The sequence below is a fragment of the Sciurus vulgaris genome, assembly GCF_902686455.1.
Source record: "Sciurus vulgaris genome assembly, chromosome: 18".
NCBI classification, from domain to species: domain Eukaryota; kingdom Metazoa; phylum Chordata; class Mammalia; order Rodentia; family Sciuridae; genus Sciurus; species Sciurus vulgaris.
Genome location: NC_136479.1, coordinates 28,354,865 through 28,381,744, shown reverse-complemented (window position 1 = coordinate 28,381,744; position 26,880 = coordinate 28,354,865). Strand labels below are relative to the sequence as shown.

General features: G+C 53.4%; 1 protein-coding gene across 3 annotated transcripts in view; it reads right to left on the bottom strand.

The window, feature by feature from the left end:
* Nucleotides 1-26,880, bottom strand: part of MMD2 (monocyte to macrophage differentiation associated 2) — a 47,589-nt gene that overhangs the window by 6,248 nt on the left and 14,461 nt on the right. For all 3 annotated transcript variants that reach the window (XM_079121087.1, XM_079121085.1, XM_079121086.1), the window contains 3 exons: nucleotides 12,706-12,787; nucleotides 10,254-10,414; nucleotides 7,767-7,841 (listed from right to left, as the gene is read on the bottom strand). In XM_079121087.1, coding sequence (XP_078977213.1) covers nucleotides 7,767-7,841; nucleotides 10,254-10,414; nucleotides 12,706-12,787 — 318 coding nt within the window. The remainder of the gene's footprint in view (nucleotides 1-7,766; nucleotides 7,842-10,253; nucleotides 10,415-12,705; nucleotides 12,788-26,880) is intronic.

Genomic DNA, 26,880 nt, shown 5'->3' with positions numbered 1-26,880 from the left:
GACCTTGACTAATACAACATTCTGTGGAATATTCACTGGGGTTTACAAAACATGAGGACAGTCCATTTGAACCAAGATGCATGGAGGTTGGATCTTCAAAATCCATTGCTAGGTGTCAGGGGAGAGGTTTGGAGTCAAAAATAACATGACTTTGTTATTGTGCATATGAAGAAATATGTGTAGACACACAGAAAATGACCTGAGCCCCTCACATGGTTTTGTCTGGAGAGGGACAGTTTGACGGTGATGGTGGTTGGGGAAGGGGATCCTTTAGCATTTTTTCTGGACTGAATTCCTTGAATGGGAAAGTCTTGTGTCTAACTTCCACAGGGAAAACAGCAGTCTCCCGCTCAGAATCGAATCGCCATTAAAATGGAGTTACGTAGCTGCGGGTGACGCACACCTGTGGTTCTAGTGACACAGGAGCCTGAGGCAGGAGGATCCCAAGTTCAAGGACAGCCTGGGCAACTTAGTAAGACCCCATCTCAATTAAAAAAAAATAGGGCTGGGGATATAGCTCAGTTGGTTGAGTACTTGCCTCAGAAGCACAAGGCCCTGGGTTCAAATCCCCAGTACCGCACAAAAAAAAAAAAGAAAAAAGAAAGAAAGGGCTGGGGAGGTAGCTCAGTGGTAGAGTGTTGTGTGGCAAGGGTGAGGCTCTGGGTGTGATCCCAGCACAGCAAAAAATAAAAAGAAGCTAACAAATCAAAAGGGTTAAAGGTAGAAAAATAATAACCCATCTCATGACGCAAAATAACCAGCATCGTTCTAGATAGCTTTCCAAGCAGAAAAGTGGGCCGGTGGATACCAGGATGGGTATAAAATGGGATGGAGGGAGGGGTAGAGAAACAGATCAAAGGATAGGAAGGGACGAAGAAAAGGAAAACAGTGAAGTCAAATTATACTTGTCATTTTTAATTAAAAGTATGACATTTAGGGCTGAGAGTGTGGCTCAGGGGTAAAGTGCTTGCCTAGCCTGTGTGAGGCACTGGGTTCCATCCTTAGCACCACATAAAAATAAATAAATTAAATAAAGGTATTGTGTCCGTCTACAACTCAAAAAATTTTTTTTAAAGAATCAGATTTATTTATTAATTTATGTTGTATCAGGAATTGGACCCAGGAGCACTTAACCTGGCAGTTAAACAAGAGCCCAAATATGAGATAATAAAACCACTGAGCCACAACCTCAGCCCCTTTTTATATTTTATTTAGAGACAGGGTCTCACTGAGTTGCTTAGGGCCTCGCTAAGTTTCTGAGGCTGGCTTTGAACTCGGATCCTCCTGCCTCAGCCTCCCACGTGCGCCTCCGCGCCCAGTGTCTCACATTTACCTCTAACTTGACTTTGTGTGTGGTGCTGGGGAAGGAGCCCAGCGTCTCCATGGGCTAGGCGAGTGCTCTACCCTGGAACTGCTTCCCAGCCTCTAAACTTGACTTTAACAAAAGAAATTGAAACAGAAAATATTTGAATAAACTTCAAACAAGTGTTTCTCTAACACAAATTTTACTTTGACTCTAAAAACAAGAAGGAAAGTTAGATAAAGCGTGAGGGATTGGGTTCTGAACTGGATGGTCCCACTGTCAATGCTATGGATTGACTCCCTGATGGGAAGATGAGACCCATCAACCTTCCCTGACCCTATTTCCTTAGTAGGAGTTTTACAGTCTCGAGGTTTGTAATGATCACATTTTGTTCTATAACCACAATTCATGCAACTGTGAAATGTCAGTTCTTTTCTTTTTAATGGAGTCAATATTCACCATTCATACTTAAGGTCTTTAAATTTTTTTTTCTCTTAACCAGTCACAGTGGCACATGCCTGTAATCCCAGCAGCTCAGGAGGCCGAGGCAGGAGGATGGCGAGTTCAAATCCAGCCTCAACAACTTAGAGAGGCTCTAAGCAATTCAGTGAGACCCTGTCTCTAAATAAAATACAAAAAAGGGCTGGGGAAGTGGCTCAGTGGTTGAACAACACTGGATTCAATCCCCAGTACCAAAAAAAAAAAAAAAAAAAAAAAAAATTCTCTTAATTGGTTAAATGTTGTTGCAAAGTAGTTTTTCCAAAAACTGGTCCCGAGTGCTGTGGTCCCTGGCTTCTCTCTTATATCAGAATGGCTGCCTATTGCTTCCATGTCCATGTGGCAGCTTCACTAGGTAGGGTTCCCTGAAGTCTACCTTTGGGAAACTGCAGAAGTCTCTCCATTGTGTTTCAGAATTGAATGGTGCTGTGGTCATATTCTGGGCCTGTCCTGATTTTTTTATATGTTGTCATTGATTTATAATTATTTTCAGTCTCTGCCTGAAGAATGGACCTGCCTTTCATTTCTATTACTTTCTCTCTGATTGCTTTACCTCTTGGCTTTTTAAAATTTTGTGTATTCTCCCTGATACCCTCATGCCTTTTCTCTGTGTCCACATGTGATTTTTTGGTAGTTGCTTTACTGGTGTTTTTCTTTGGAATTGAATTTATTATCTCATTCAATGTACAATCCTATCATGATGCGGCTTTGTTCTCCAATTTGTTTCTGTGGGCCTGACGTCACTATTTTCATTTCCAGCGGTTGCCTTATTATCTCGTATTTGGACTCTATTAACTGCGTTCACTTCCTCATTCAGGGCTTGAAGCTGCTGCAGCTCAGAGCAGCAGTCAGAAGTGAGCAGGAACTGACAAGGACAGTCAGTCCTGCGACCTGCGTCTGCCTGCCACCACCTCTAACCTCCAAGACCAAGGAGCATGAAGCAGGGACCAGCAGCAGAAGTTGGGAGACCAGCACCGAGCTGCATATGTGCTTCTCCCAAGACCAAAGAAACCGAAGAGATCGTAGACCGGCAATTAAGGACGATGGGAGCGACCAGCAGTCCTGATACCACACACCAGAGGGCGCTGCTTCCCTTCCACCTTCCAGGAACAATGTGCGTGAGCTGCAGCCCCGGTACCGCACACCAGAGGGCGCTGCTTCCCTTCCACCTTCCAGGAACAATGTGCGTGAGCTGCAGTCCCAGTCCCAAACACCAGAGGGCGCTGCTTCCCCGGAATCAACTCCTCTCACACTTTTCTAAACCTTGTCGTGTCCCCCATCAGTGAAGAGGAAAGAGCCAGATGCCATCTGCAGGTGTGGGCTACTAACCCGGCTTCTCTAAATGGGTGCTGGGGAGTAAAGTGACGCAGCCTGCTGCTGCTGTGCTCTGCCCCTGAACTTTCTTTTTCTGAAATCTCAGTACTGGGCTCTGTTCTTGTCCAGCAGGTGATGGGGGGGACCGTCTTTGCCCTCCAAAATATTTATAACTGTAATTTGGTTTGGTTTGGTGAAAGCACCAGGAAAGATTGCATCACCCATGATTTTTCCACACTTTTCTTTCATCCCAGACATGGTCCTGCTTCCCTAATCCCATGACTGGCTTGGGTGATGGACAGGGTGATCTCATCTCATTTCCCCTCGCTGCCAACAGGGGCGAGGGGGCAGATCATCTGATCTCCACTTTACAGGACAGGAAACTGAGCGTCAGGTTCAGTAAGATGCTGAAGACAAGCAGAGCTAGGACCAGGACTCTCCGGACAGCCTATTCTCTTTGGATTACAACAGAAGTTTTCCACATTCTTTTATTTAAAACAGTCTATGCAGGAATCTTTTTTTTTTTTTTTTTTTTTTTTTTGCGGTACTGGGGATCGAACTCAGGGCCTTGTGCTTGCAAGGCAAGCACTCTACCAGCTGAGCTATCTCCCCAGCCCAGGAATCTTATATGTAAACTCATAATGTGAAAAAGAAAAACAATTTTTTTTTTTTTTCCTGAGGAGGTGGGAATGGGAAATCCAGAATCATTCACGTCTCGTCTCCCCTCCCCTCCGGGTTCCTCTGACGAACCTCCTGGCTCTGCAGAGAAAACCAGAGCCATGCACAGAAAGTCACCCCACCTGGTAATCCCAGGCCACCTCACCCCAGCTTACCCGTGGCCACCTCCTCTGTCTCTCTTGGCCCCACACCAACCCCCACAGTCCTGCTTCTCCCCTAAGAAGCTCTCAGGGGGCACATCTCCCACCTCGGCCCTCAGTGTGCATGGACGGGGTGAGCATCGGCCCACCGTGGCCTGCTGCTGCGGAGGACAGGCAGCCGGTGCTTCTGCGCAGAGCGATCCCTCCCTCGGGCCCCAGCAGAGCCGCACGCAGTCAGTCCTGGCCGGGGACAGAGAACGGAACCCCCGCGCTCCTCCAGCCGGAGACCCCCGAGAGGCGGCGCTGGAGACCCACTCAAGGAGCGGCTGCCGCTGAGCGCAAACGTAGCTCCGCGTTCCCGGAGCCGGGGAGGCTGTCAGCTCCTGATGACGGCAGGTGGCACCCAGAGCCGCTGGGCCCGAGGAGCAGCCTCCAGGAACGCGCTCCCAGAGCCTCTGACCGCTCTGACCTGCTCCCGGAGGCTGCAGCCCTCATCCAGGACCTAGGCCTCCGTCTGACCTCTCGGCAGGCCTGGCGTCAGAAGCGCCCCGGCTTTCAGACCCCCTTCTGTCGCTAAGCCAGCTCCACACAGGGCTGGAAGCCCACCATGCACCAGTCTGACGGCCTCAGACCTGCTCTGCTCCCAACAGACGCTGCCCTCCCCGGGAAACCAGCGTGGACGCCCCACTTGGCTCCTGGGCCCCCCTTCAGGCAGGCACAGTCCCTCAGAGGTTCCTGCTAGACATCTTCTCAGCCCCTCCTCTAGGCCTCCCTGGCCACTGTCCGGCCCAGGCGAGCACGGTCTCCCCCCAGGCAGCTGTGCCAGCCTCCTGAGCCCTGGGCAGCCACCATCACGCAGAAGACAAAACCCCGGAGCCCACTTCAGACTCCCGTCACTGCTAAGCGCAGACCCAGCAGGACCCCATGCTCCTGACCCACGTGCAGGGACCAGAGTGTCCACAGGGCTGTCATCCACGACCCCCCACCTTGCAACCATGCAAACCCCTATCACAGGGAAAGGACCTGTTCACCCTGAATGAATGACAGCCGCCATCTGCCCCAAGCTATGGTGCGATCTGAGCCCTGCGCCCCTCCTGCAGAGGGGACCCTAGGGGTTCCGCCGGACCAGGTGCTGCTGGGGGGAGCAAGTGCTCAGAACAGGGATTCCAGCCGTGGGTCACAGCATGAGGCCCTGCTACCCTGGGACAGCAGGAGTCAGAACTGCAGCTGACTTCAGGACATAGGGCCAGGGGCCCCGTCACATTCTGGGTCTTCCTCCAAGTGCTGGCTACGGTTGGTGGCAATTCAGCAAGGTGTGCATGTGACGGCATGTTCTTGCATGTGTTACACTTTTTTTTTTTTTTTTAAACCGGTGCTGGGGATTGAACCCAGGGACTTGTGCTTGCAAGACAGGCACTCTACCAACTGAGCTACCTCCCCAGCCCAATGCAATGTTTTTAAAAAGCAGTAGCCTGCTGGGCATGGTGGTGCATGCTCATAATCCCAGCAGCTCAGGAGGCTGAGGCAGGAGGATCATGAGTTCAAAGCCAGCCTCAGCAACTTAGCAAGACCCCAAGCAACTCAGTGAGACCCTGTCTCTAAATAAAAAAACAGAAAGGACTGGAGGTGTGGCTCAGTGGTTAAGTGCCCCTGGGTTCAATCCCTAGTACCAAAAAATAATTAAAAATAAAAAGCGATAGTCTTCACGTGCACAGACAACACCTGCGTATTAGGCCATATAAGGAAAGAGAATATTGCACTTGTTAGAAACAAAAGAAGAAATGACCAAAGCAAAAACGTAGGCCTCCTGCTCCTTGGAGGCCCTGGGCAGCTCTCCTGTGGTTCCCACACCAGGTCAGGACCCTGCTGAGCACTATGGCTGCTGTGTGTCACTGACCGTCACAGGCCCCCCTCTACCCACCAGAGCCTCAGCAGCTTAACCCCAGCACAGATGGTCATGGGACACTCATTCCACAATGGTGAGCAAAATCACCGTCCCCCTCTGCAGCCCTGGCTACAGGGCCCACTGGGTCCTTAGGATACAGGTGTTTGTTCAATCCAGAACTGTCTGGATTTGTTCCTAAACCAAGTTCAAAGCCTCCGAGACACTTGCTGAAGGAATTCAAACTCTGTGATTTTTTTTTTCTTTCTGTACCAGGGATTAAACCCAGAGGCGATTTACCACTGAGCCACACCCCCAGTCCTTTATTTTCATTGTTTTTTTGAGATATGGTCCCAATAAGTTGCTGAGGCTGGCCTTGAACTTGCTGTCCTCCTGCCTCAGCCTCCCGAGCCGCTGGGATTACAGGAGTGTGCCACTACACCCAGCTTAAACTGGACAATCTTAGTGGAGGGTAATTTGTACCCAACCCTCTGAGCACCTACCCTCTGAGGCCCAGGAAGAACAATTCTAGAAGTACCCTCAGCAATGAGGCTTAACCACACGAAGTCATTGATTCTGAGGGCCGCAGGTCAGCTATCAGCAACTTCACGTGACTGTAGCCAATACATCCAAGCACATTTGCTAAGTGATCCGCGCAGATACGCACCAACAGGCACTGTCTGTAACCACCAAGGAATGGACACCTCACCAGGGCAGTATCCGCAGATATTTATGGGGTGGCAAGGGAACTCTATGAATCTATTTTAAAAAGGGCTATAATTTTTTTTAAATTTTACATAGAATGGAAATCTTCAATGTGCTAACATGGAAAGATACCCCCAGCTTCATTCCTAAGAGAACCAAAGCAAATTGCAGAAGGGTTTGTATAGCCTTCTTCCTTTTGTCTTAAAATTAGGCAGAGGGGCTGGGGTCGTGGCTCAGTGGTAGAGCGCTCGCCTAGCATGTGTGAGGCACTGGGTTCGATTCTCGGCACCCCATATAAATAAATAAAAATAAAGGTCCATCAACAACCAAAAAAAAAATTTTTTTTTTAAATAGGTGGAAAGTAAGGCCCTGGGTTCCATCCCCAGCACCACAAAAAAAAAAAAAAAAAAAAATTGGGTGGAAAGTAGAACTCTAAATACACACTTTATAAATATCAAATGCATGTATAGGGCTGGGGGTGTAGCAAAGGTACAGCCTTTGCTGAACATGCATGAGACCCTGGGTTTGAGCCTCAACTCTGCAAGCAAGTAAATAACTTTAAAATACATGCATGTGTATACATATGTATATTTCCATAAATATTTATTTATATGTATATATATATTGAAGCATATACATATATGTACCTGTTTGCTCTTCTATGCATGAAATAACTCTAGGCTGTGCAAGAAATGTAATAAATGGCAGATCCTGATGGGAGAAGAGAGCAGAGGGATCTTCTCACCCACACTTTTCTGCGCCAGGTCAACATATTACCCCACTACATATAATCACAGATTTGAAGAGCAGGGAGCCAGCTGTTATGGCGTGGATGTGAGGTGTCCCCCAAAGCTCACGCGTGAGATAATGCAGGAGAGTGGTAAGAGTCTTAACCCCGTCAGCAAATTAATCCCCTAATGGGATTAACGGAGGAAACTGAAGGTGTGGCTGGAGGAGGAGGGATTTGGGTGTGTATTTGTATCTGGCGAGTGGAGTCTCCCTCTGTTTCCTGATCACCACCATGTGAGCTGCTTCCCGCCGCCACCTTCTTCCGCCGTGATGTTCAGCCTCACCCTGAGCCCCGAGGAATGGAGCCGGCCTTCTCTGGACTAAGGCCTCTGAAACCGTGAGCCCTCAAAGAAACTCCTCTTCCTCTATAGTTGTGCTGCTTGGGTCCTTTAGTCACAGCAGCAGAAAAGGTGACTGAAACACCAGCCCACCCAGGGTGGCCCCACACGGTACTCACCAGGGCGCGTAGGAGGCCGCTATGAAGAAATAGATGACCATCCGGTCGATCATGTGCAGACAGTGCTCCACCATCCTAGGGCAGGCAGAGAAGGTGCTGGTCATGACCCTGGGCTCAGTGCTGCCCCAGGACACCAGTGCTTCCCCACCAGGAGGGACTGGGCTGGGGCAGACTGGCCTCCATCCAGCTGGGCCTCCTCAGGCCTCAGTCTCCCTGCCCATAAATGACCAGAGCAACAGTTTTCAAACCCAGCTTCCTGCTGAGGTCAGGGTGTACGAGTCGCCCCGGCGTCCCCTGAGGTGACTCCTGACATGCTCCCTACTTTAATCAGCAGCTCTGCATGTTGGGTTTATACACTGGGATTTTCAAAAGAGGTCAAATAGCGAATCCTGTAACTCGAAAACATGCAACTGCAAACAAACAGAAACCTACAAAACTCTGCACCCCTGGGTTCCAGCAGCCTGCTCGGAAGAGCTCAGAGGCTGGATGCCTGATCTTACCACCCAGGGACCTGGCAGGAGTCAACGACCCTTGCCGTTTCCTCCTCTGTAAAATAGGGAGGCGCCTGCATCCCAACCACAGGTCGCCGTAAGCACTAAGTGAGTTAATACTTGACACAGTGCATAACAAGAAGTGCTCGATTAAAGCTAAATCCTGCCATGACCTCCCCTTGAACACGCTGGTGCTCAGCCTCCAAAATGGCACCATGAGCCTTGCATCCTGGTCGTCTCACCCTGTACGGTCCCACCGACAAAAATCAGGGCAAACTCATGGAACCAACAGGTTCTCACAGAAATGATGGTGTGTGATTTCCTAGGCAAGATCATAAAATATATTACAGCATCTGCCTTGTTTTCTTGGGCCACTAACTTTGGGGGAAAAGAGCCAACAGGTGGTGTGGGGAGGTTCATCTGGGGAGGAAATGAGCATCCCCCAAACACCCAGCACCAACTTGTTAGCCATGGAATTGGGTCCTCCAGCCCCAGTCGGGCCTTCAGATGACACAGCACCAGCCAACAACGGACTACAGGAGGGACCCCAAACCACAGCTGGGAGCCCCTGTTCCTCTGAGGCTTTGAGAGATAATACACATCTCTTATTTTAAGCCACCACATTTGGGGGCGTTTTTGTTATGCAGCAATCAATAACTAATACACACTGTGATTCTGTCCAGTGAACTGTAGCCCTGAACAAATTTGACCAGTGACTCTGCGTGTGGCTCGGCCACACCTGTTCCTAGACATGAAGACAATAACAGTGGCTGCCAGGTGGGGAGCCCCTGCCGCCATCGGCATGCTGTCATAAGCCCCCTACTGGTGCTGACCGGCCATCTTACCCATAAGGCGGGTCCCTCGTTTGTACCTGCCACGTCACAGACGAGGACAGAACAATCATGCCACCGGCTAGTGGGCCCTAAAACCCACTTGCATCTTTAGAGGAGGAAAGAGAGGGAGATGTGGGCACAGAGACACACAGCAGGAAGCAGAGGCAGAGGAAGGGGGAGGCTGAGTCGGGAGTGTTGTGGTCATGTGACAAGGGGCTCCAGGAGCCCCCAGGAGCTGGCAGGGGCAGGGGGCATCCTCCCCTGGGGCCTTGCCCACACCTTGATCGCAGACTCTGGCCTCCAGGACCGTAAGGAAATTGATTTAGGATGCTTAAGCCACCGAGTCTGTGGTCATTTGTCATGGTAGGAAGGGGACAGGGAGGAGGGAGGGACAGGCTTCATCAGGAGCCTGGAGTCCTGGAAACAGCTCTGCTTAGACGGGACCAGTTATGTGACCTTGAGCAAGGCCCTGTCTGTGACGCCAGCATCTATGCCACACGCCACCACCGAGCAGCCTTGAGGACGGACGAGAAGGGAAACAAGCCAGGCCCCCGGGACGAACCCTGCAGGAGTCCACTAGGTGCCGTTCCCAGTGCCCTCGAATTTCCCGAGACTGGAAATGGAAGGCTGGTACCAGAGACCAGGCAGGGTGAGAGGGGAGGGAGCGTCCAGCAGGCGCCGAGCTCCGGTGTGGGAAGACGGAAGGTTCTGGAGGCAAATGGTGGGATGTCCCCAAACAGGGCCAGTGTGCTCAATGCCACTGGACGGTCCACTCATTAAGGACCAAGATGGTGAATTCATATGGAAGTCGTGTTCATTTTATCACAGTTTAAAAAATTAAAAGCAAAGCACATCGAAATCTGAGAACTCAGGGACGCTTGTGCCTGCATTGCAGGGTTGCTGAAAAGATGACAGGCGGCACCCAGGAGGGAAGCACGTGCGTGGGGCTCGTGTGGGTGAGGGGTCTGTCCGGGTGGGCTCAACCCCAGCTGCCCAAGGCCAAGCTTGACCCCCACCCCAAAGACAGCTTAGGGGTCCCCACCCTCAGTGGCTCCTGGCCCAGCTAAGCAGGTCCCTGGCAAATTCGGTTCCCCGCCCCGTCCCTTGGTCCAGGGCCACCCTGTCCTGCTGGCGTCCCCTCCCATGGGCTGGACAGATGCTACCTGAGGTGGCTCTTCTTCCAGGAGACAGTGTGGAATATGGTGGACACCACAAAGAGGCCACAGAGGCCAAGGCCATAGATCCAGGCGGAAATGGTCTCCCAGCTGTCATCGGACAGGAAGTAGAGGTTGGAGCTCCCGAGGATGCTGGGGATGATCCAGAGCTGCAGAGGGGTGACAGGTGCTGCAGGTCAGGGGAACGCGAGCCCAAGGTCCCCACGGCCTCCCTCCCCTTCCTCCAGACCACGCCGTCAGGCGAGGGGTGTCCGGTGCCCCTGGAGAACTGAGTCCTGTTCTTTTATTGCACGTGAACAGATTCAGATGTACATTTCAGTAGCCACACGGGGCAGCAGCTTCCAAGGCGAACCACGGAGATCCAGGTTGTCCATCGGGCTCTCCAGGGGCCTAAGGACCGCTGTCCAGAGAACAGCAGCTCTGCAGCCCTGGTCCGCTCTGAGCCACCGCCAGGGCACCCAGACGGGCCGCATGTCACATCATCACCCCCTTGCAGTTCTCTGAAGGCCGAGCTCAGCCCAGAAGAGCCCAGGTGCCCAGATGCCACTCAGCTTATAAAGGGTTCAAACAGCGGATAATCCATCAGGGATAGACCTTGAAAGCCTCTGCCTTGACAGGTGCATCCGCTGCCCCCTCCGTCCCTGGACTGCACCTCCCTGCTCTTCCTTCTCCTCTGCCCAGGTCAGCTCTCTGACCTGACTCTCCCTTCTTCCAGGGTGACCATCTTTCCTGCCTCAGAGCCTTTCGGCAATGCTGTTCCCTCTTCCTGAACATGCTGTTCCCTCCTCTCCCCAGGTGGCTGGCTACTTGTCACCCTTCAGTGTCCATAAAGATGTCACCCTCACAGAAGCACCTGCTCTGGCCTCCCTGTCTGCCAGGGCCCCTCCTGTCTGCTCTCACAGCCCCCTTTCCCCGGGGGGGGGTCCCACAGTGCCTGTTCCTTCCTGTCCCGCCGCCCTGAGCTCCAGTGTTACTGGAGACCATGAAGAGGAGGCGCCCGGGGCGTGAGGGGCACATGAGGGATGGGTGGATGGATGAGCACTGTAAATGCCTAAAGGGGGTCGGGTAGGAGCATGGAGAACCCAGCTGAAACCAGCGCGCCTTTGGGGATTCGCTTAAGGCAATCAACATGCAAAACCGACCCAAGTAAGTTGCAAAGGGCAGCAGTCCCTGCCGGCCCAGTTGTCAGGACCAGAGAGAGTGATGGACCGGGAAGGATGCACAGCAACATACGATGGGCAGGGGTGGTCCACCCGCACCGCTGCACATGGCACACTGAATATCGGGCAAGACAGGAGCGCAGTGGAGAAGGGATCAGAGTTATAGACATATTAAGGTCATTTTCCTTAATCTTCTTATGTCGCCTTAAAAAATGAACAGCCACCATCTCGTGCTCCTGCGTGAGGCTCTCATCCTCTTGGTGACCCACCCTCCCCTCCCCGAGCTCCAGGGCTTAGTTCCCAGGGCTGGCTAAGCATGAGTCCAGTACGTGCTCACTTAACAGAGGCTGGGACGGTGCCGCTCCACCTCCAGAGGCTGCTGCGCACAGCCAAGTCCACCTGCCGCTTGGGGCGGAGATCAGAGCAGAGGCTGGTCCTCCCCTCACGCCCCGCCCACGCCCCGCCCACACCAGCAGGACCCGCTCAGCACCTCTGCCCCGCACAGGCACATGCACCGTGACTCCGGTGACACTCAAGCCGCCCTTGGGAGCGACTCTCAGGACACCCCCTTCTGCAGATGAAGAAACCGAACTCTATGATGGAGCTGGGATCCAGAGACGGGTCTTCCCTTGCTGGAGGCTGGCTCCTGTGACCTTAGCTTGTGACCTGGGGCAAGTCCAGCTTCAGCTTCCTCCTCTGCAAAGCCCAGATCTCCTGTTCTAAGGGGGGTGACTACGCAGCCCACGCAGGATGGGGCTTCCGTGTGGCGCCAGGCACTCAGCCCGACCACCTGTTCCCTGTTCTCGCACCCGCACCAGCTGTGGGAGCCTGGGTTCAGCTGAACCCCCACAGTCCTGGGCCCTGAGAGAGGCGGGGACGGGACGAGAAGCCATTCAAGTCCCTCCTCTGCCCCAGACGCCAAGGAGCCCCTGCAAGGACTCAGATTACACTGCCATCAAGAGCAGAGCTGGCACCCCCGGGGCACCAGGGACCCCCGGGCACCAGGAGCCGCTTGCAGAGTGGCTGAGCAATGGACCGGCCAGTCCAGCTGGGGACGCTGCGGGGCAGCCAGTGCGCACCTGCTCAGGGCTCCCCAGCAGCGGGGCAGCGGGGAAGGACTTGGGGAGCATTTCAGCAAGGCCACGGAGGACGGGAAGGACTCCTGGGGCGGGGGTGGCAGGTGTTGGTGGCAGTGGGAACAGCATGGGCAAAGTCACGCTGCCCCCTGGCCCCGCCCAGAAGGGCCCCTGGCAGCCCTCAGCCCCCCAGGGCAGACTCACAGCGTGGGTGGCACAGTTGGCAGCGTGCTCGTACTCCGTGGGTTGGTACCTCTTGTGGGCGGGGACCCGGTGGTTCATGAACCTGGAACGAGAGGCAGAATTCCAGGGGGCTCAGCTGGGGAGGCCAGGAGTCCTGACGGCCTCACCCCTACAGCGGGGAAGCGCGCCCTCTCCTCCCTCTGCCATCTGCCCCTCCAGTTCAGATGGGGCTGCGTCCCAGTAAACCCCGCAGAAGTCGAACGTGCGCTTCATACGCGGACAACGCCCATCGTGATGATGGCATCCGGAGCGGAACCCCCGTCAGGGGCTGTCAGCTACAGGATGCGGTGTTCTATTGATTTTTGTTTTTGTTTTTTTTTTTTTTTTTTTTTTTTTTTTTTGTTGTTGTTGTTGTTGTTTGTTTTGTTTTGTTTTGTTTTGTTTTGTTTTTTGTCTTTCTGGTACTGGGGATTGAACTCAGGGGCGCTTAACCACTGAGCCATATCCCCAGCTCGTTTTATTTTTTTTATTTTGAGACAGTATCCTGCTAAATTTCTTAGGGCCTCACTAAATTGTTGAGGCTGGCTTCAAACTTCTGATCCTCCTGCTGCAGCCTCCCAAGCTGCTGAGATTACAGGTGTGCGCCGCCGCACCTGGTTTCTAATTTTTTAAAGTGTAACTTACACACAGCGTAGTTCCCCAGGGGTAGAGAGACCCATGAATCTTTTTTTTTTTTTTTTTTTTTTTTTTGTCAGCAATATTTTTTAAATGGACACAATAGCTTTATTTTGTTTATTTTTTATGTGCTGCTGAGTATCGAACCCAGAGCCTCACACGTGCTAGGCAAGTGCTCTTACCACTGAGCCACAATGCCAGCCCATAAAGCCCACTTAGGACGTGGCCAAATGCCCTTCTGCCCCTCCCCAGTGTGTATCTTTCCCCAAGGAAATCACCTTTAGACATTGTCATTATAGATCACTTTTTCCTGCTCTACAACTTGCTATTGCACACACCCTCTTATTTCTGACTTCTTTCACTCCAGTGATTTTTGTGAGATTCATCCATGTTATTAGACACAGCAACTGGTTGTTTTCATGGCTGTAGAGTATTCCACTGGGTAAATAAGCCATACATGATTCATCCAAACGGCTGCAGGTGGACATTCCAGTTTAGGGCAATAAGGGATAACTGTTCAGGAACATTTTTGTGCACATCTTTTGGTGAACATGTGCATTTGTTCCTGCTGGGTTTGACTCTACCTGCAGAATTGCTAAGTGACTTCATTTTAAAAATAATCATTCCTGATGTTTTGGTGATTGGAAACTTTGAAGTGTTACCACCTCTGGTCCTCCCGGGAGCAACACATGGAGCTGTTATTGGGTTTATGGATGGGGAGACTGCTGTGCAAAGGGGTGAGGAGGTGAGGTCAGCAGGTGACTTGGGACTCTACCTGTCCTGGCTGTCTTCCAAACCTGCCTCCGCCATGATATGGCTGTGCGGGGGCAGAGGTCAGCCTGAGATGGCATGCAAGTGAGGGCCAGGGGTACTTGGCTCTCAGGACAGAGGACAGGATCAGGTGTGGGCAGCATTCAGGTCTGGAGCGCACAGGCTGGGATCAGGTAGGCAACCGGTTCTCCTTGAGTCTCACCAGCATCTTGCTCCAGAGGGGACAGATGCCACCCCGACCCTCCAAAAGCTCTCCCCAAGGTCTCCACCGTTGCTGTAGGGATTCCCACCCCACCCCACACACACACACAAATAAATAAAATAAACTGGAATGAGTTGAGAGCACAGGGCTGCAAGCAGCCTGGTTCACCGAGCATTGACTGAGCACCTTCTGTATGCTGGGACCATGAGGTAAAATCCCCGAGCATGTTGAGGGCCCTCTGTGCCCTGGCTTTGTGTCAGCCTAATTCGCTGGACGTTCGTGGGCACCGTCTGCCCGCTGGCCTTGCGTACACTAGTGTGGCCAGGGCGGGAGCAAAGGCCAGAGGGGGCTCTTCCAGGCGCGGACCTCCCCAGGGGTCCCCAGGGTCTGGTTTCCCTATGCATCAGGCCAGGGGTTCAAGTCTGTCCACCCCCATCTTCTCTGATCGCTGTCCCCTGCCTGCACGGGCACGCAACTCCATGGTCAGCGTCAGGCTGAGCCTATTAGACACGTGGGAAAATAAAACCCCAGTCAGAGTCCCAGGGCTTCTGGGCCGAGCCGCCCAACCCCAAGGTCTGAGGGAGAAGACTAACACCTGGGCCCCGGACCTCAGAGGAGACGGCAGGGACCCCACAGACGGGAGCCCCCAGAGCAGAGCCGCCCTACAGGCCCAGGACAACTGGCCCAGGTGGCCCAGGATGTCAGCAGCAGCCGAGACCAGCTTTTTTTATTTTTAGGTTATTTTTTAGAACTTCATTTTATTTATTTATGTTTACGCGGTGCTGAGGATCCAGCCCGGGTCCTCACACGTGCCGGGCAGGCGCTGCACCACGACCCCAGCCCGAGGGACCAGCTGCTTGGAGAATGGCAGGACCAGGGTCCTGGTTTGAACCTCGTCCTCTCAAAACGCTCGCGCTGAGGTCCCGACCCCCAGGCCCGACAGGTGACCTGATCTGGGAGCAGGATCTTTGCAAATGGCATCTCTTCAGATGAGGCCGGGATTCGACATGGAGAGAAGGCCGTCAGTGAGGACTGGGCCACCAGGGAGAGACGGCCACGCGGCCACACAGGCAGAGAGGAGCCTCCTCCAACTACCGAGCATCCTGGGCGCTGGCAGCCGCCAGGAGCCAGAGAGGGACCCGCAGCCGCCCAGCCTGCCCCCACCTTGATCCTGGACTTCTGTGCCTGGAACCAAGTGAATGCCAATCTGTCCCTGCAGCCCGAGGACACGGTCCCAGGTACACACTGCGGTCACGGCGACCGGCTCTGCCTGAAAGCCCCCGGGGAGGCTGTGCCAATGGCCAATCCACACTGCCACCACCCAGTCGGGGACCACAGCAGTCACCTGTGGAGGGACCACAGGTGGGCACCTGCCCCAGGCGCGGCCTGGCCACCTCTCCTCCCCTGCACTTAAACAAACGCCCGCGCCACCCACAGCGCCAGCCACGCGGGTTCGAGGGTGATGTCACGGTTGCCGTGGCGACCTGGGACAGCCAGTTATTTATTTATTTCTGGGCTCCACAAGACTTCCCTTGTCTCTCACTTACGCTGCAGCTATTGAAGGCCAGCGAGGGAGGGGACGAGAAGCCAGGAGACGGGGCCAGGCCGGGCAGAGGCCCAAGAAACAGTTCCCACCACCCCAAAGACCCGGGGACGTTCCCTTTAACCCTTTGGGGCCCCCTTCCTTCCTAAGCCCCACTCTAAGAAGACAGAGGTTTGTTTTCTTTTTTTCAATTTTACATTATGATTTGCAGCCATAAAGTTTTCTCGACTATCGTTTTATGAACTTGGATCCATGTCTCCATCACAGAAACGTCACGGCTGTCAAGATGAACAACAGTCCCATCAGGTCCCCATGCCCCACCTCCTCTGTCCCCAGTGCCTCTCCAGCCTCAGCCCCCGCTGCCACCGCTCTGAACTCTAAGTTTTGCCTTTCCCAGAATGTCATACACACAGAGTCGTCCCACAGCCGTACAGCCTTAAAAAATGTTCAAAAAGTTGTCATGGTATCAAGTCAAAGGACATTTTTATTTATATTTATTTATTTAGTGCTAGGGACTGAACTCAGGGACACTTAACCACTGAGCCACATCCCCAGCCCTTTTTTGTATTTTATTTAGAGACAGGGTCTCGCTACGTTGCAGAGGGCCTCTAAGTTACTGAGGCTGGCTTTGAACTCCCCATCCTCCTGCCTCGGCCTCCCCAGTTGCTGGGATTACAGGCAGACACCACTGTGTCCAACCAAAGTGCATTTTTAAATGAAAAGGAACTATGTTTTAGATGCCAAGCAGGATTTACTTATTTTCTATTAGGATGAATCGAAGACAGACTTATTTACACTAAAAGCAAACAGACTCTCCTGAAGATAGTCTCACCTTTCTGAGCAATGATCCCCACATCTTCCATCCTATTTCCCTTGTAGAGGCTTCTGAGCCTGGCTTTTCTCATCTAGCATAATACATTTGTGAATCATCCTTGATGTTATATGCTCCTTCATTTTATCTATTTTTATTTCATTTAATTATTTTATTTTATGGGTGCTGGGGATTGAACCCCTGGGCATGTTAAGTACCCACTTCACCTATGGGCTACACCCCCAGGCCTCCTTCCTTTACAGGGCTGAGTAGTATTCCATTGCATGAATGTACCAGAATTTATTCATCCCCAGTAGAGGGAAAAGGGCTTCATTTTTGGGGGGTGGGTACCAGGGATTGAACTCAGGGACACTCAACCACTGAGCCACATTCCCAACCCTATTTTGTATTTTGTTTAAAGACAGGGTCTCACTGGGTTGCTTAGCGCCTCATGTTGCTGAGGCTGGTTTTGAACTGGTGGTCCTCCTACCTCAGCCTCCTGAGCCGCTGGGCTTACAGATGTGCGCCACAATAAGGGCTTCATGTTTAACAGATGAAATCATAATGGAGATGCTTCAGAACAGAGCTGGTAGAGAGGCAACCTCAAGACCACAGCAAGTTTCTCTTGAAAGAGCCGATACTTCTAGCGACATATTGCTGGTTAGACTAAAGAGGGAAACTAGGTTTTCTCCCTCCCCTCTGGAGAACAGAACCCCATTCTGTGGCCAGCCTTTGCAGCTCTGATGACCATGTGGTCACAACCACTTGGAGGGTTCCCAAACTGAGCCAGGATCCAGACCAGAAGCTGGCAGGAGAAGAACACAGAATACTGAATCCTGAACTGCAGGAGCATGGACTTTGGAGCTAGGCACAGCAAGGAGGAGCCCTCTGCAGGGTCACGTAGCTGCTGTGCCAGCTGGTGGCATTTACTTAACATCTCTGGGCTGCTGATTCCTGGTGTGTGAAAGGGGAGCATACTACCTAGCCTGCAGGACGCACGGAGAATATGGCTCAGGACTCACATGGGACCAGACACGGCAGGTGCCCAAATTCTCCTTTTACCTCCCCCAGAAGGTTCCCCCAAGAGCCCAGCACCTTTCCCTTACTGAAGCCTAACCCATCCAGGTACCTCACACTGGGTGGCAGGGGGTCTCACTTAAAGTCCACAGCCTTGGAATAAAGGTTAGGCCACTGGTACTCAATCTTGGTTGCACATAAGAATCACCTGGGTGCCAGGTACAGTGGCAAACACCTGTGGTCCCAGCTACTCAGGAGGCAGAGGCAGGAGGATCGCTCAAGCCCAGGAGTTCAAGGCTGGCCTGGGCAACATAGTGAAACCGCATCTCAGTTTACATGTATTGCCTGGGAAAGGCTGGGTAGAGAAACAAAATGTGGTCTACCTGAACAGTGGAATATTACTGAGTCATAGAAAAGGATGAGGTACTGATAGATGGTACAGTTTGGAGGAACCTCCAAAATACTAGGCTGAGTGAAAGAAGTCAGACATAAAAGATCATATGTTGTATAATTTCATTTATATGAAATATACACAATTAGCAGGCATGCACCACTGCACCTGGCCAAGAATCTTTGTTAGCACCTGTAATCTCAGCAACTAGGGAGGCTGAGGCAGGAGGATCATAGGTTCAAAGCCAGCCTCAGGAACTTAGTGAGATCCTGTCTCAAAATAAAACAGAAAAAGGGCTGGGGATGTGACTCAGCGGTAAAGTACCCCTGGGTTCAATCCCAGTATCCCTCCCCGCAAAAAAGAATTCACTTAAGGACCCTTAGGGAAGTTGATGGGAGACTGCTTGTTAGATCACAGTATTGACTCTGATGTGGAAGGTTCTGGGAGCTGGGTGTCGCGGTTCCGAAGGAGAATGTATGCTGATGTATTCCAGGAGGAAATGTCAAGGCACCTGCAGAGAGAGCCACCAATAGGGCAAGGGCCGTGAAACGTCAGCAGCTGGTGAATCTAAGTCTGTTCATTGAATTTTTCTTGCAATTCTCCCTTAAGCAGGAGAAATTCTAGGCTACTCGAGATGCGCCTAGCAGGTTGGACGAGCAGGCCAGAGTGAATGTTGCCATCCAAATCAGTCACTGGGGGAGATCTTAAAAATCCCAATGCCAGCCAGGCATGGTGGTGTACATCTGTAATCCTAGCAGCTCAGGAGGCTGAGGTGGGAGGATCACAAGTTCAAAGCCAGCCTCAGCAATTTAGTGAGGCCCTAAGCAACTCAGTGAGACCCTGTCTCTAAATAAAATCTTACAAAGTGCTGGGGATGTGGCCAGTGGTCAAGCCCCCTCTGAGTTCAATTCCTGCTGTCAAAGGAAAAAAAAATTCCAATGCTCAGGTCGCAGCCCAATCAGAACAGACTCACCGGGGTGAGGCTGGGATTTTTAAAAAATCTTCCAGATGATTTCAATGTGCAGCCAATGCGGGGAACCAGGGCCTGGAGGAAGAGCCCTGCAGAAGGATGGTGGTGCCACGTGCCACACGGCAGGGGACTCACGGTTGGTTCCCAAGGCCACCATTGGAGCACCGGGCCCAGCATGGGTAGCAAGCAGGCTCCAGCCCAGAGCCTGAGTCTAGCGGTTGAAACGAAAGCTGTGGAAAATGAGCAACGCCTGCACAGGCCCAGGGCAGGCTGGGGGCAGACAGGCCGGCTCAACCAGGGACCCAAGTGCTTCCTCCAACGCTGCGGGCAGGGCAGGGCCGAACCTCCTCGCTGTATCTGGGGATTCAGAGACATTATCTTCAGGCTCCGGGTTCACATTCTCCAGCGCATCCCCTTGTCCTTTCCGCCCCATCTGCGCTTCTGATGGCAAAGATCATATCAGCCTTTCACGCTATAGTATAATACACCTGGCCATCCACTCCCAGAAGGGAGGTGGCTGTGGCCCAGGAGGCCAAGGAAGGGAAGAGGCAGAGCTACCTCTGCCGGGTCTGGGCACCTGAGCCACAAGCTGTGCACCATCCTGCTCTCTCTGCACCTGGCCGCCCCCGCCACTGTTTGAGTGTGAGGTGTCCCCCAACGCTCCTGTGTGCACTCAGGATTATTCGGAGGTGAGATGATTCGATTCTGAGAGCGGCGACCTGATCCCAGTTCAATGGACTGACAGGGTGGGAGGCGGGGCGTGGCTGGAAGAGGCGGGTCACTAGGGGCGTGGCCCTCAAGGGTGCGTCTTTCCTGTGGCCTCTTCCCCTCCCCTCTGCTTCCCGGCTGGCCCATGAGGCCAGAGGCCTCCCTCCATCACCCCTTCTGCGGTGACGTCTGCCTCACCCCGGGCCAGAGCCATGGCCTCAGCCGACCGTGCACTAACCCTCTGAAACCATGAGCCAAAATAAACGTTTCCTCCCCTAAATTGTCCTTCTCCGGTATTTTGATCACAGCGACACAAAGCTGAGAACAACAATCCCTCCACCTTAGAAAGTCACACCCCATCCAAGCTGGGCCGTTACTGCCTTCTCCTGCCTCTTAGGCCAAAGCTATTTCTTGCCTGGAATTCCTCTTCCTCTTTCCTCTTCCTGGAGAACTCATGGTCAGAGAGACCCCACAGCTGCCCGCGTATGACCTCACACGGCACCCTAGGATGCAGCCTTGATTTTGCATGTTTCTGGGTCTGCATCTGCCCACCCCCCCACTCCCCCTGATTCCAAACTGGGGATGGTCCTGATTCATTACCAGGTGAGCAACAGGTAACTCCTGGTGAATAAACCAACAATCCATCATCTCAGAGCATTTATTAAGACTTTGCAGATTGGAGATTATGAATTAGGAACAATTCCAGCCTAAAACCTATAGAAACTTTGGGGCCACCAGGCCTGGTGGGTCACACCTGTAATCCCAGCAGCTCGGGAGGCTGAGGTGGGAGGATCGAAAGTCCAAAGTCAGCCTCAGCAACCTAGTGAGGCCCTAAGCAAAGAGACCCTGTCTCAAAATAAAAAATATAAAAAGGGCTGGGGATGTGGCTCAGTAGTTAAGACTCCAAGCAGTTTCACAGGGTCACACAGTCTTTATGGGCCAAGGTTAGTTTGCTGACCTGGAAAAGCAGAAAATGTAAAGGGAAGCAAACGGGACCTTATCGTGAGCTGTACCAGCTGTACGGAGGCGAGCCAGATATGATTTTCTTGACGTTCCCGTGTTACTGGACAGCTACAGTGTTCCTTGGCTACTTTAGCGTCTTTGTCTTTTGGCAACACTGACGCTTTGCCCCTGCTAGGCATGGAGCTACATCCCCAGCTCTTTAGTGATGGTTTTAAAAATCTAATAAAAAACAGAAATATTTTAGGACTTGTGAGGCCCTGGCTTCGATCCATAGCAGCAAAAGAAGAAGAAACTTCAAGCAAAACAAATGTTTTAAGTATCGAAATCTGGGTTTGAAATCAACATTCAAGACCAGAGGTTCTCTCCTGCATCAGAATTCAGGAGGGAAGGTGCTGGCTGGAGAGACCTGGCAGCCACCCAGACACCCGTCCACCGCAGAAGGAATAAAGGGGGCACAACTACACCGCGGCGTCCCAGAAGCATCCAGAACGAATTTCTGCACACACAGAGACGCATGCAGTCCAATGCTGAATGCATATGTGCTTCGACCCTATTTCCACCACCTTCAAGAGCAACTGGAGCCTGATGATAAAAAACAGAAGCGATTGCTCCCTGGGCAGGGCAGGGGCAGGGGCAGGTGGCGATGAGGGGCTGGAGGGCATTCTGCGCCTGCGTGTTGGGCCCCGCCCACTCCAGCTCCCTCCTCTGCAGTGTGGCGGGAGCCAGGCCCAACCTCAGAGTCCAGCTTCTGCAGTTCCTCCTTCTGCTGGCCTGTCCCCAGTGGGGGTCTGCCCCTCGCCAGAGGGGAGGCCCAGGGAGAAGGGAAACTGCTACATACACCCCTCCCCAGCTGGGCTGGTGCCTGTCGGCAGCGACCCTGAGTCCCGTGGACAATGGACTAAAGAGGTTTGCCCAGGATCCTGGACAAAGAGGGATCTGTCTGTCTGTCCCTCAGAGGCCAAGGACAGCCCAGGGCCAAGCGGCCCCGGGAAGCTTCTCCCCCACCTCTCCAGCAGGGCCCCAGGCTGCTTCTTTGTGTCCATTCATGAATTCAAGGCTCCTCCTGAAAGGCCCAAGCGTCCTGGCTCGGTCTTTGGGAAAGAGCCCTTGGACTGGTGCCAGTGGGCATGGCCAGGAGATCAAGCCCTCGGGGAGAGCTGGGAACGGGAAGGGAAACTGAGCAAGAGGGAGAGGGGCTGAGGGGGACATTTGCCAGGTCAAGGGATTCTGGCATTCTCCGCAGCACAGCACACAGGCCAGGCCAGCCTGAGACAGCGGCGCCACACACAGCATCCATGTGAAGGGCCCCCGTACCTGGTGGCACTGACCAGCCAGGTCTGGGACCAGCCCCCAGTCCAGCCACAGGCTCTGAGAAATCTCTTCCCTTCCTCAAGGATGCAGGTATCTCCATAACAAAAAGCAAGTCCCACGGTGGCAGTGGTGCAGGCCTGTAATCCCAGCGTCTCAGGAGGCTGGGGCAGGAGGATAGCGAGTTCAAAGGCAGCCTCAGCAATTTAGGGAGGCCCTAAGCAACTCAGCGAGATCCTGTCTCTAAATAAAAAATAAAAGGGGCAGGGGATGTGGCTCAGTGGTTAAGTGCCCCTGGTACCAAAAGGGGGGGGGGGGTGGGGAAGCGGGGTGGGGGTGGGGGAGGGCAGGGCAGAGGGGAAACCCGTGCTCAGCCTCCCTGCCTCCTGGAAGATGATGGGGGAGGAACCGCGGCAATGCCGGCTACTCTGACTGGGGTTAGGATGGGGCCTTGCCCCACAAAAATCAGGCCTTTTTCACTACCCTGCCTCTCCCCAGGTGCCTAGGCCACTCCAGTGTCAGGGCCCACAGACACCAGCCATGGCCAGTGAGCGCTGCTCACACCTGACCTGGAGTTCTCACCCACCAATCACAACCCGGCTAATCCTATGACGTCATCGGCAGCCAATCCCTGATCGGCCAGTCCCAGACTGACAGGTGCCGGTGTTACTTTGTTACTTTTATCTTGGTGTGTGTGGTGTGGGGTTGGAACCCAAGGTTTCACCCGTGCCGGGCAAACACCCCACCACTGAACAATCCCCCACCCCTAGTGTTACTTTTTAAAGTTAATAAATCTTCAGCCAAAAGGATATTTTGTAAGTACCACTGTGGAAGGGATTTCTGTTTCCCGTATGTTTTCTGTCCTGTCTCGGACTCCACGCAGGTCAAGATGACCCTTGGATATCGAGGACCCCATTTCAAGGAGACCTGCCTGGGCCAACTCCTTCCTCCCACTCCTCAGAGCGACTGGGGCCCTGCACTCTCCCCTGACACCACCGCCAAGCCAGGGGCAAAGGGCCTGGGGGATTCGGCGGCCTGCACACCCAACTTGAGGAAAGCTCTGGCTGTGTGACCCAGGGCACAGCCTTTAGCCTCTCTGAGTTAGAGATCCTTCTGGAAACTTCACAAGCTACCTGTGAGAATGAACCAAAACAGGGCGGCTGGAAGGCAGGTCTTAGCTCAGCTCCTGGTGCTCACCAAGCTCCAGGCGCTTTACACTAGTGCTTTGAAGTCCCCCCTCCCCCACACACTCCCTTAAGGACAAATGACAGCATGCACGCATTTTGCAGTTGGGTACGACATAGTTCAGGCACCACTGTAGGGATGTCAGACCCCGAGCCCCAGAGCCCCAGGCCTGGAGGCAACAGGAAGGGTTGCTTCTGCTGTAGAGACCATGGGCCTCAGGGGCTGCCTGGTGGCTTTGGGGCTGTTTTCTGGACAGGGCCCTAGGGAGGAACTGTTGGCCAGAATAGGAGGAAGCAGCATCCAGAGTCTGAAGCCAGGGCCAGTGCATGTGACATCCACAGGGGTCCTGGCATGACTGCTCGTGCCCACCCCTCTGCCCCTTGACAGGGTCACCACTGTCCCCATGCAGCCATGGGGGAGTGGGGAGGCAGCCAGAACTCACCTCCGTCGACTCACGCCTGCCAGGGCAGAGCTGACAGCAGAGTGTGACAGGGTGGCCTCCTGCAGCTGAGAGCCAGGACCCAGCACACCTGAGAGAGATTGGGGAGGAGGAGTCTGGCCAGGCCACTCAGGGAGCCACCAGGGAAGCGCTGTCCCTGGACTCCCAGCCCCTCACTCTGGGTTTCTCATCTTCCCTCAGGGAATTGCCAGGGTCCACTGGTCCACAGAAGCCCACCCTGTGCTGTGGGGACAAGCCCCTCACCTCTGCAGTCCCCTCTTCCCAGGGACACTCAGGGAAGCGTTGCCTAGAGGACAGTAACCAGTGTGGCAGAAGGGATGACAAAGAGCCAAATGCTGGCTCCCCAAGGTCACTTCCCGGGCAGCCCCCTCACCTGCCCATAACACCGGGACGATCAGTGCTCCCATCTCACAGATGAGAACACCGAGGCCACACAGGAGAGCGGATCCAAGTCTAACCGGCGAGTGGCAGCATGGCCCCTGCCATGGGGTAGTTGTGGAGGTTCAATGGGACGCCAAGGGTGGGGAGAGCAAGTGCCAGCCCGGGTTTCCAGTCAGCCCTGCTTCCCGCCTCACAGGGCAGCAGTCTCGTCCCCAGCGGGACTCCGCACTCTGTTTGATACCCCAAAGTTCCAGCTCCCTGCAGAGTTGAGTCCAGCGAAGGCGAACCCCAACACCATATGATAGGATGGTGCTAATCAAAGTGCAGTCTGGACCAGCAGCTCCAGCACCCCGGAGAGCACACGCTCCACCCCACCCAGACCTCCTGGGCCAGAGTCCCGGGGTGACCCCCACCACCACACTCTTCCCTCCAAGGATTTGACGCCCGCCAACACTGCTGCCCTCCATTCGTATAATGCCAAGGCACCTTCTGCGCTCTCTCTGAAGGGTCCCAACAGACCAAGACAGACCTCTGAGGACCAGCAGCACGCACCCCAGGCAAGCAAGCCCTGCTGCAGCATCCGTCTGTGGACAGGCCGGCTTGCGTGCACCGCACTTCACAGTGTGCAAGCTCACTCACGCTGCCAGGTTCCAACAGGCAGGAGCCCCCTGAGGCAGGGCCATGCCTGCCTTGCTGGCCCACCTCTCCCTGGCCAGGCACTGGAGTGCGGCTGTGGCAGCTCACGAGTTCCCCTCCAAAGCCCCTGAAGCTTGCAGAGCAAGGGTTGCTGAGCCATTTTTCAAACAAGAAGGAAGTTCCACCTCCTGACGGGGCAGACTCCAAACCAAGGGTGTCAGGATGCAGGGGCTCCTGGGAGCTGCCATTCTTAGACTCTGGTCACCAAAACACATGGGCTGTAACACCATTGCCCACCATCACCCTGCCGATGCAGCCCAGGGCACTTGGTGTCTGCCCCCCTCCTGCTGGCTCTAGAAGGGACAGGCCATTGCCCTGTCTGCCCTCTCCCTCATAAACCCAGTGAGCTGTGGCAAACACACTCCAGGATCCGCCCCCTGCCACGTACGGGTCTCTGCAGTTTCCCTCTCCCTGATACCAGAGGGAATTTTGACCAAGCAGAATTTCCTGTGAGCTCAGGGAAGGACCACCCTCCTCACAATGGTAGCGCCCGGGACGCTCTTCTAAGACAATCCCAGACTGGGTCCCCTGGGAAAAACTCTAGAGAGATTGAGCAAATCCCTTCCTCTTCTCCCAGGGGATCTTCAGTCCCGAGGTGGGGCGCCTGGAGAGACCCCCTCCTGCCGGGACCATGGCATCCCAGGGAGTAGCCTTCCACCCTCGGGAGCCCCGAAGCAGATCTCCCCATGGCTGCACTCCGTGCTGCTGCTCTAGCCAGTGAGAGGAAGAGCAGAATATGCTGGAGGCCCGGCACGTGCCCTTGCCCCACCACAGCCCAACCCTGCCAGTAGCCAAGAGTCCAAGAGGCCATCCCAGGAAGAATGGCAAGGTGAAAATTCCAGAGCAGAAGGCTGTGGGGTGTGCTGAGCCAGTTCCTAGTCCCCTGTGAGCCGATGCATCCCTGAGCAATTCAGCTGCATGCATGGAGAAACAGATGCCCCCAGAGACCCACAGAGCTCTGGGGCAAAATGTACACACACGTCCTGCATGCCACCCCAGAAGCTTCACTGATCCGAAACTCCATCCACACATCCAAGAATAACCGTGCTCCAAAAATAGACTAATAGATGTTCCCCACCTTTGAGGCCTTTCTTGGAAAGAAATGATATCTTGGCTTTACCTTGAAGCCAACCCACTTTGGAATACTGAGTGAAGATTGTGTGTGTGTGTGTGTGTGTGTGTGTACGCGCGTGCATGCGCGCATGAGCAGGGGTCCTTCTTGACTAAGAGATGAGCTTGAAAAATCACAAAACTGCAAACCCTAATGAAACAACTGATTCAGACAATGATAACCAATGGCCACTGAGACCACAGAAGGAGAGGTTGCCTAGCAACAGGGTACTCCAGGGTTGCCGAGCATCACCCCAGGGTTATCTTGCAGGACTTGCTGATCAATCCAGCATCACCAGAAGCAGGTTGACCAGATGTCTTGTGCTTCCTGGTAAGAAATGTACTACGTGGTCTATGAAGGTTCCTAGCCATTCCTGCCAAAAATGTCAATCCTGAATCTAATCAAGCCCATGTAGTGCAGATGCACTAATATGGGAGCCACCAGTCCCAGGAGCTAATTGCACATAAATTCATTAAAAATAAATTAAAGCATGCCTGTAGTCACAGCGACTTGGAAGTCTGAGACAGGAAAAATCATCTGAGCTCATGAATTTTGAGCAACATAGCTAGATCCTGTCTCAAAACAAATAAATAAATTTAAAATTGAAGTTCCTGAGTCACACTAGCCACATTTCAAATGCTCAGTAGGAATTGCTGCTGGAGTGACAGTAGCAGAGTATTAGGGAAGACAGTGTCCTTACCCCCAAGACAGGTGTGTGCGCCCAGAAGTACCATCTGGGATCTGTCGACAAACACAAAGCAAAAGCAGAGAGATGGAGCAAATATGCAAGATACTGGTAGGTCATTGGTCATTTAAGGCTACGGGCATCAGGGGTGTATTACACCATCCTCTGTATTTTTACGAATGAAGGTTTTCATGTTAAGAGTAGTGTAGTACTTGTGTAATCTCAAAATACCCCCTCCTCCCCCACACACAGTGCTACCAAATGAAATGGTGACTTTACAGGGGAGAAACTGCCCAGGCTGGGTATTTTAGAAATGTGA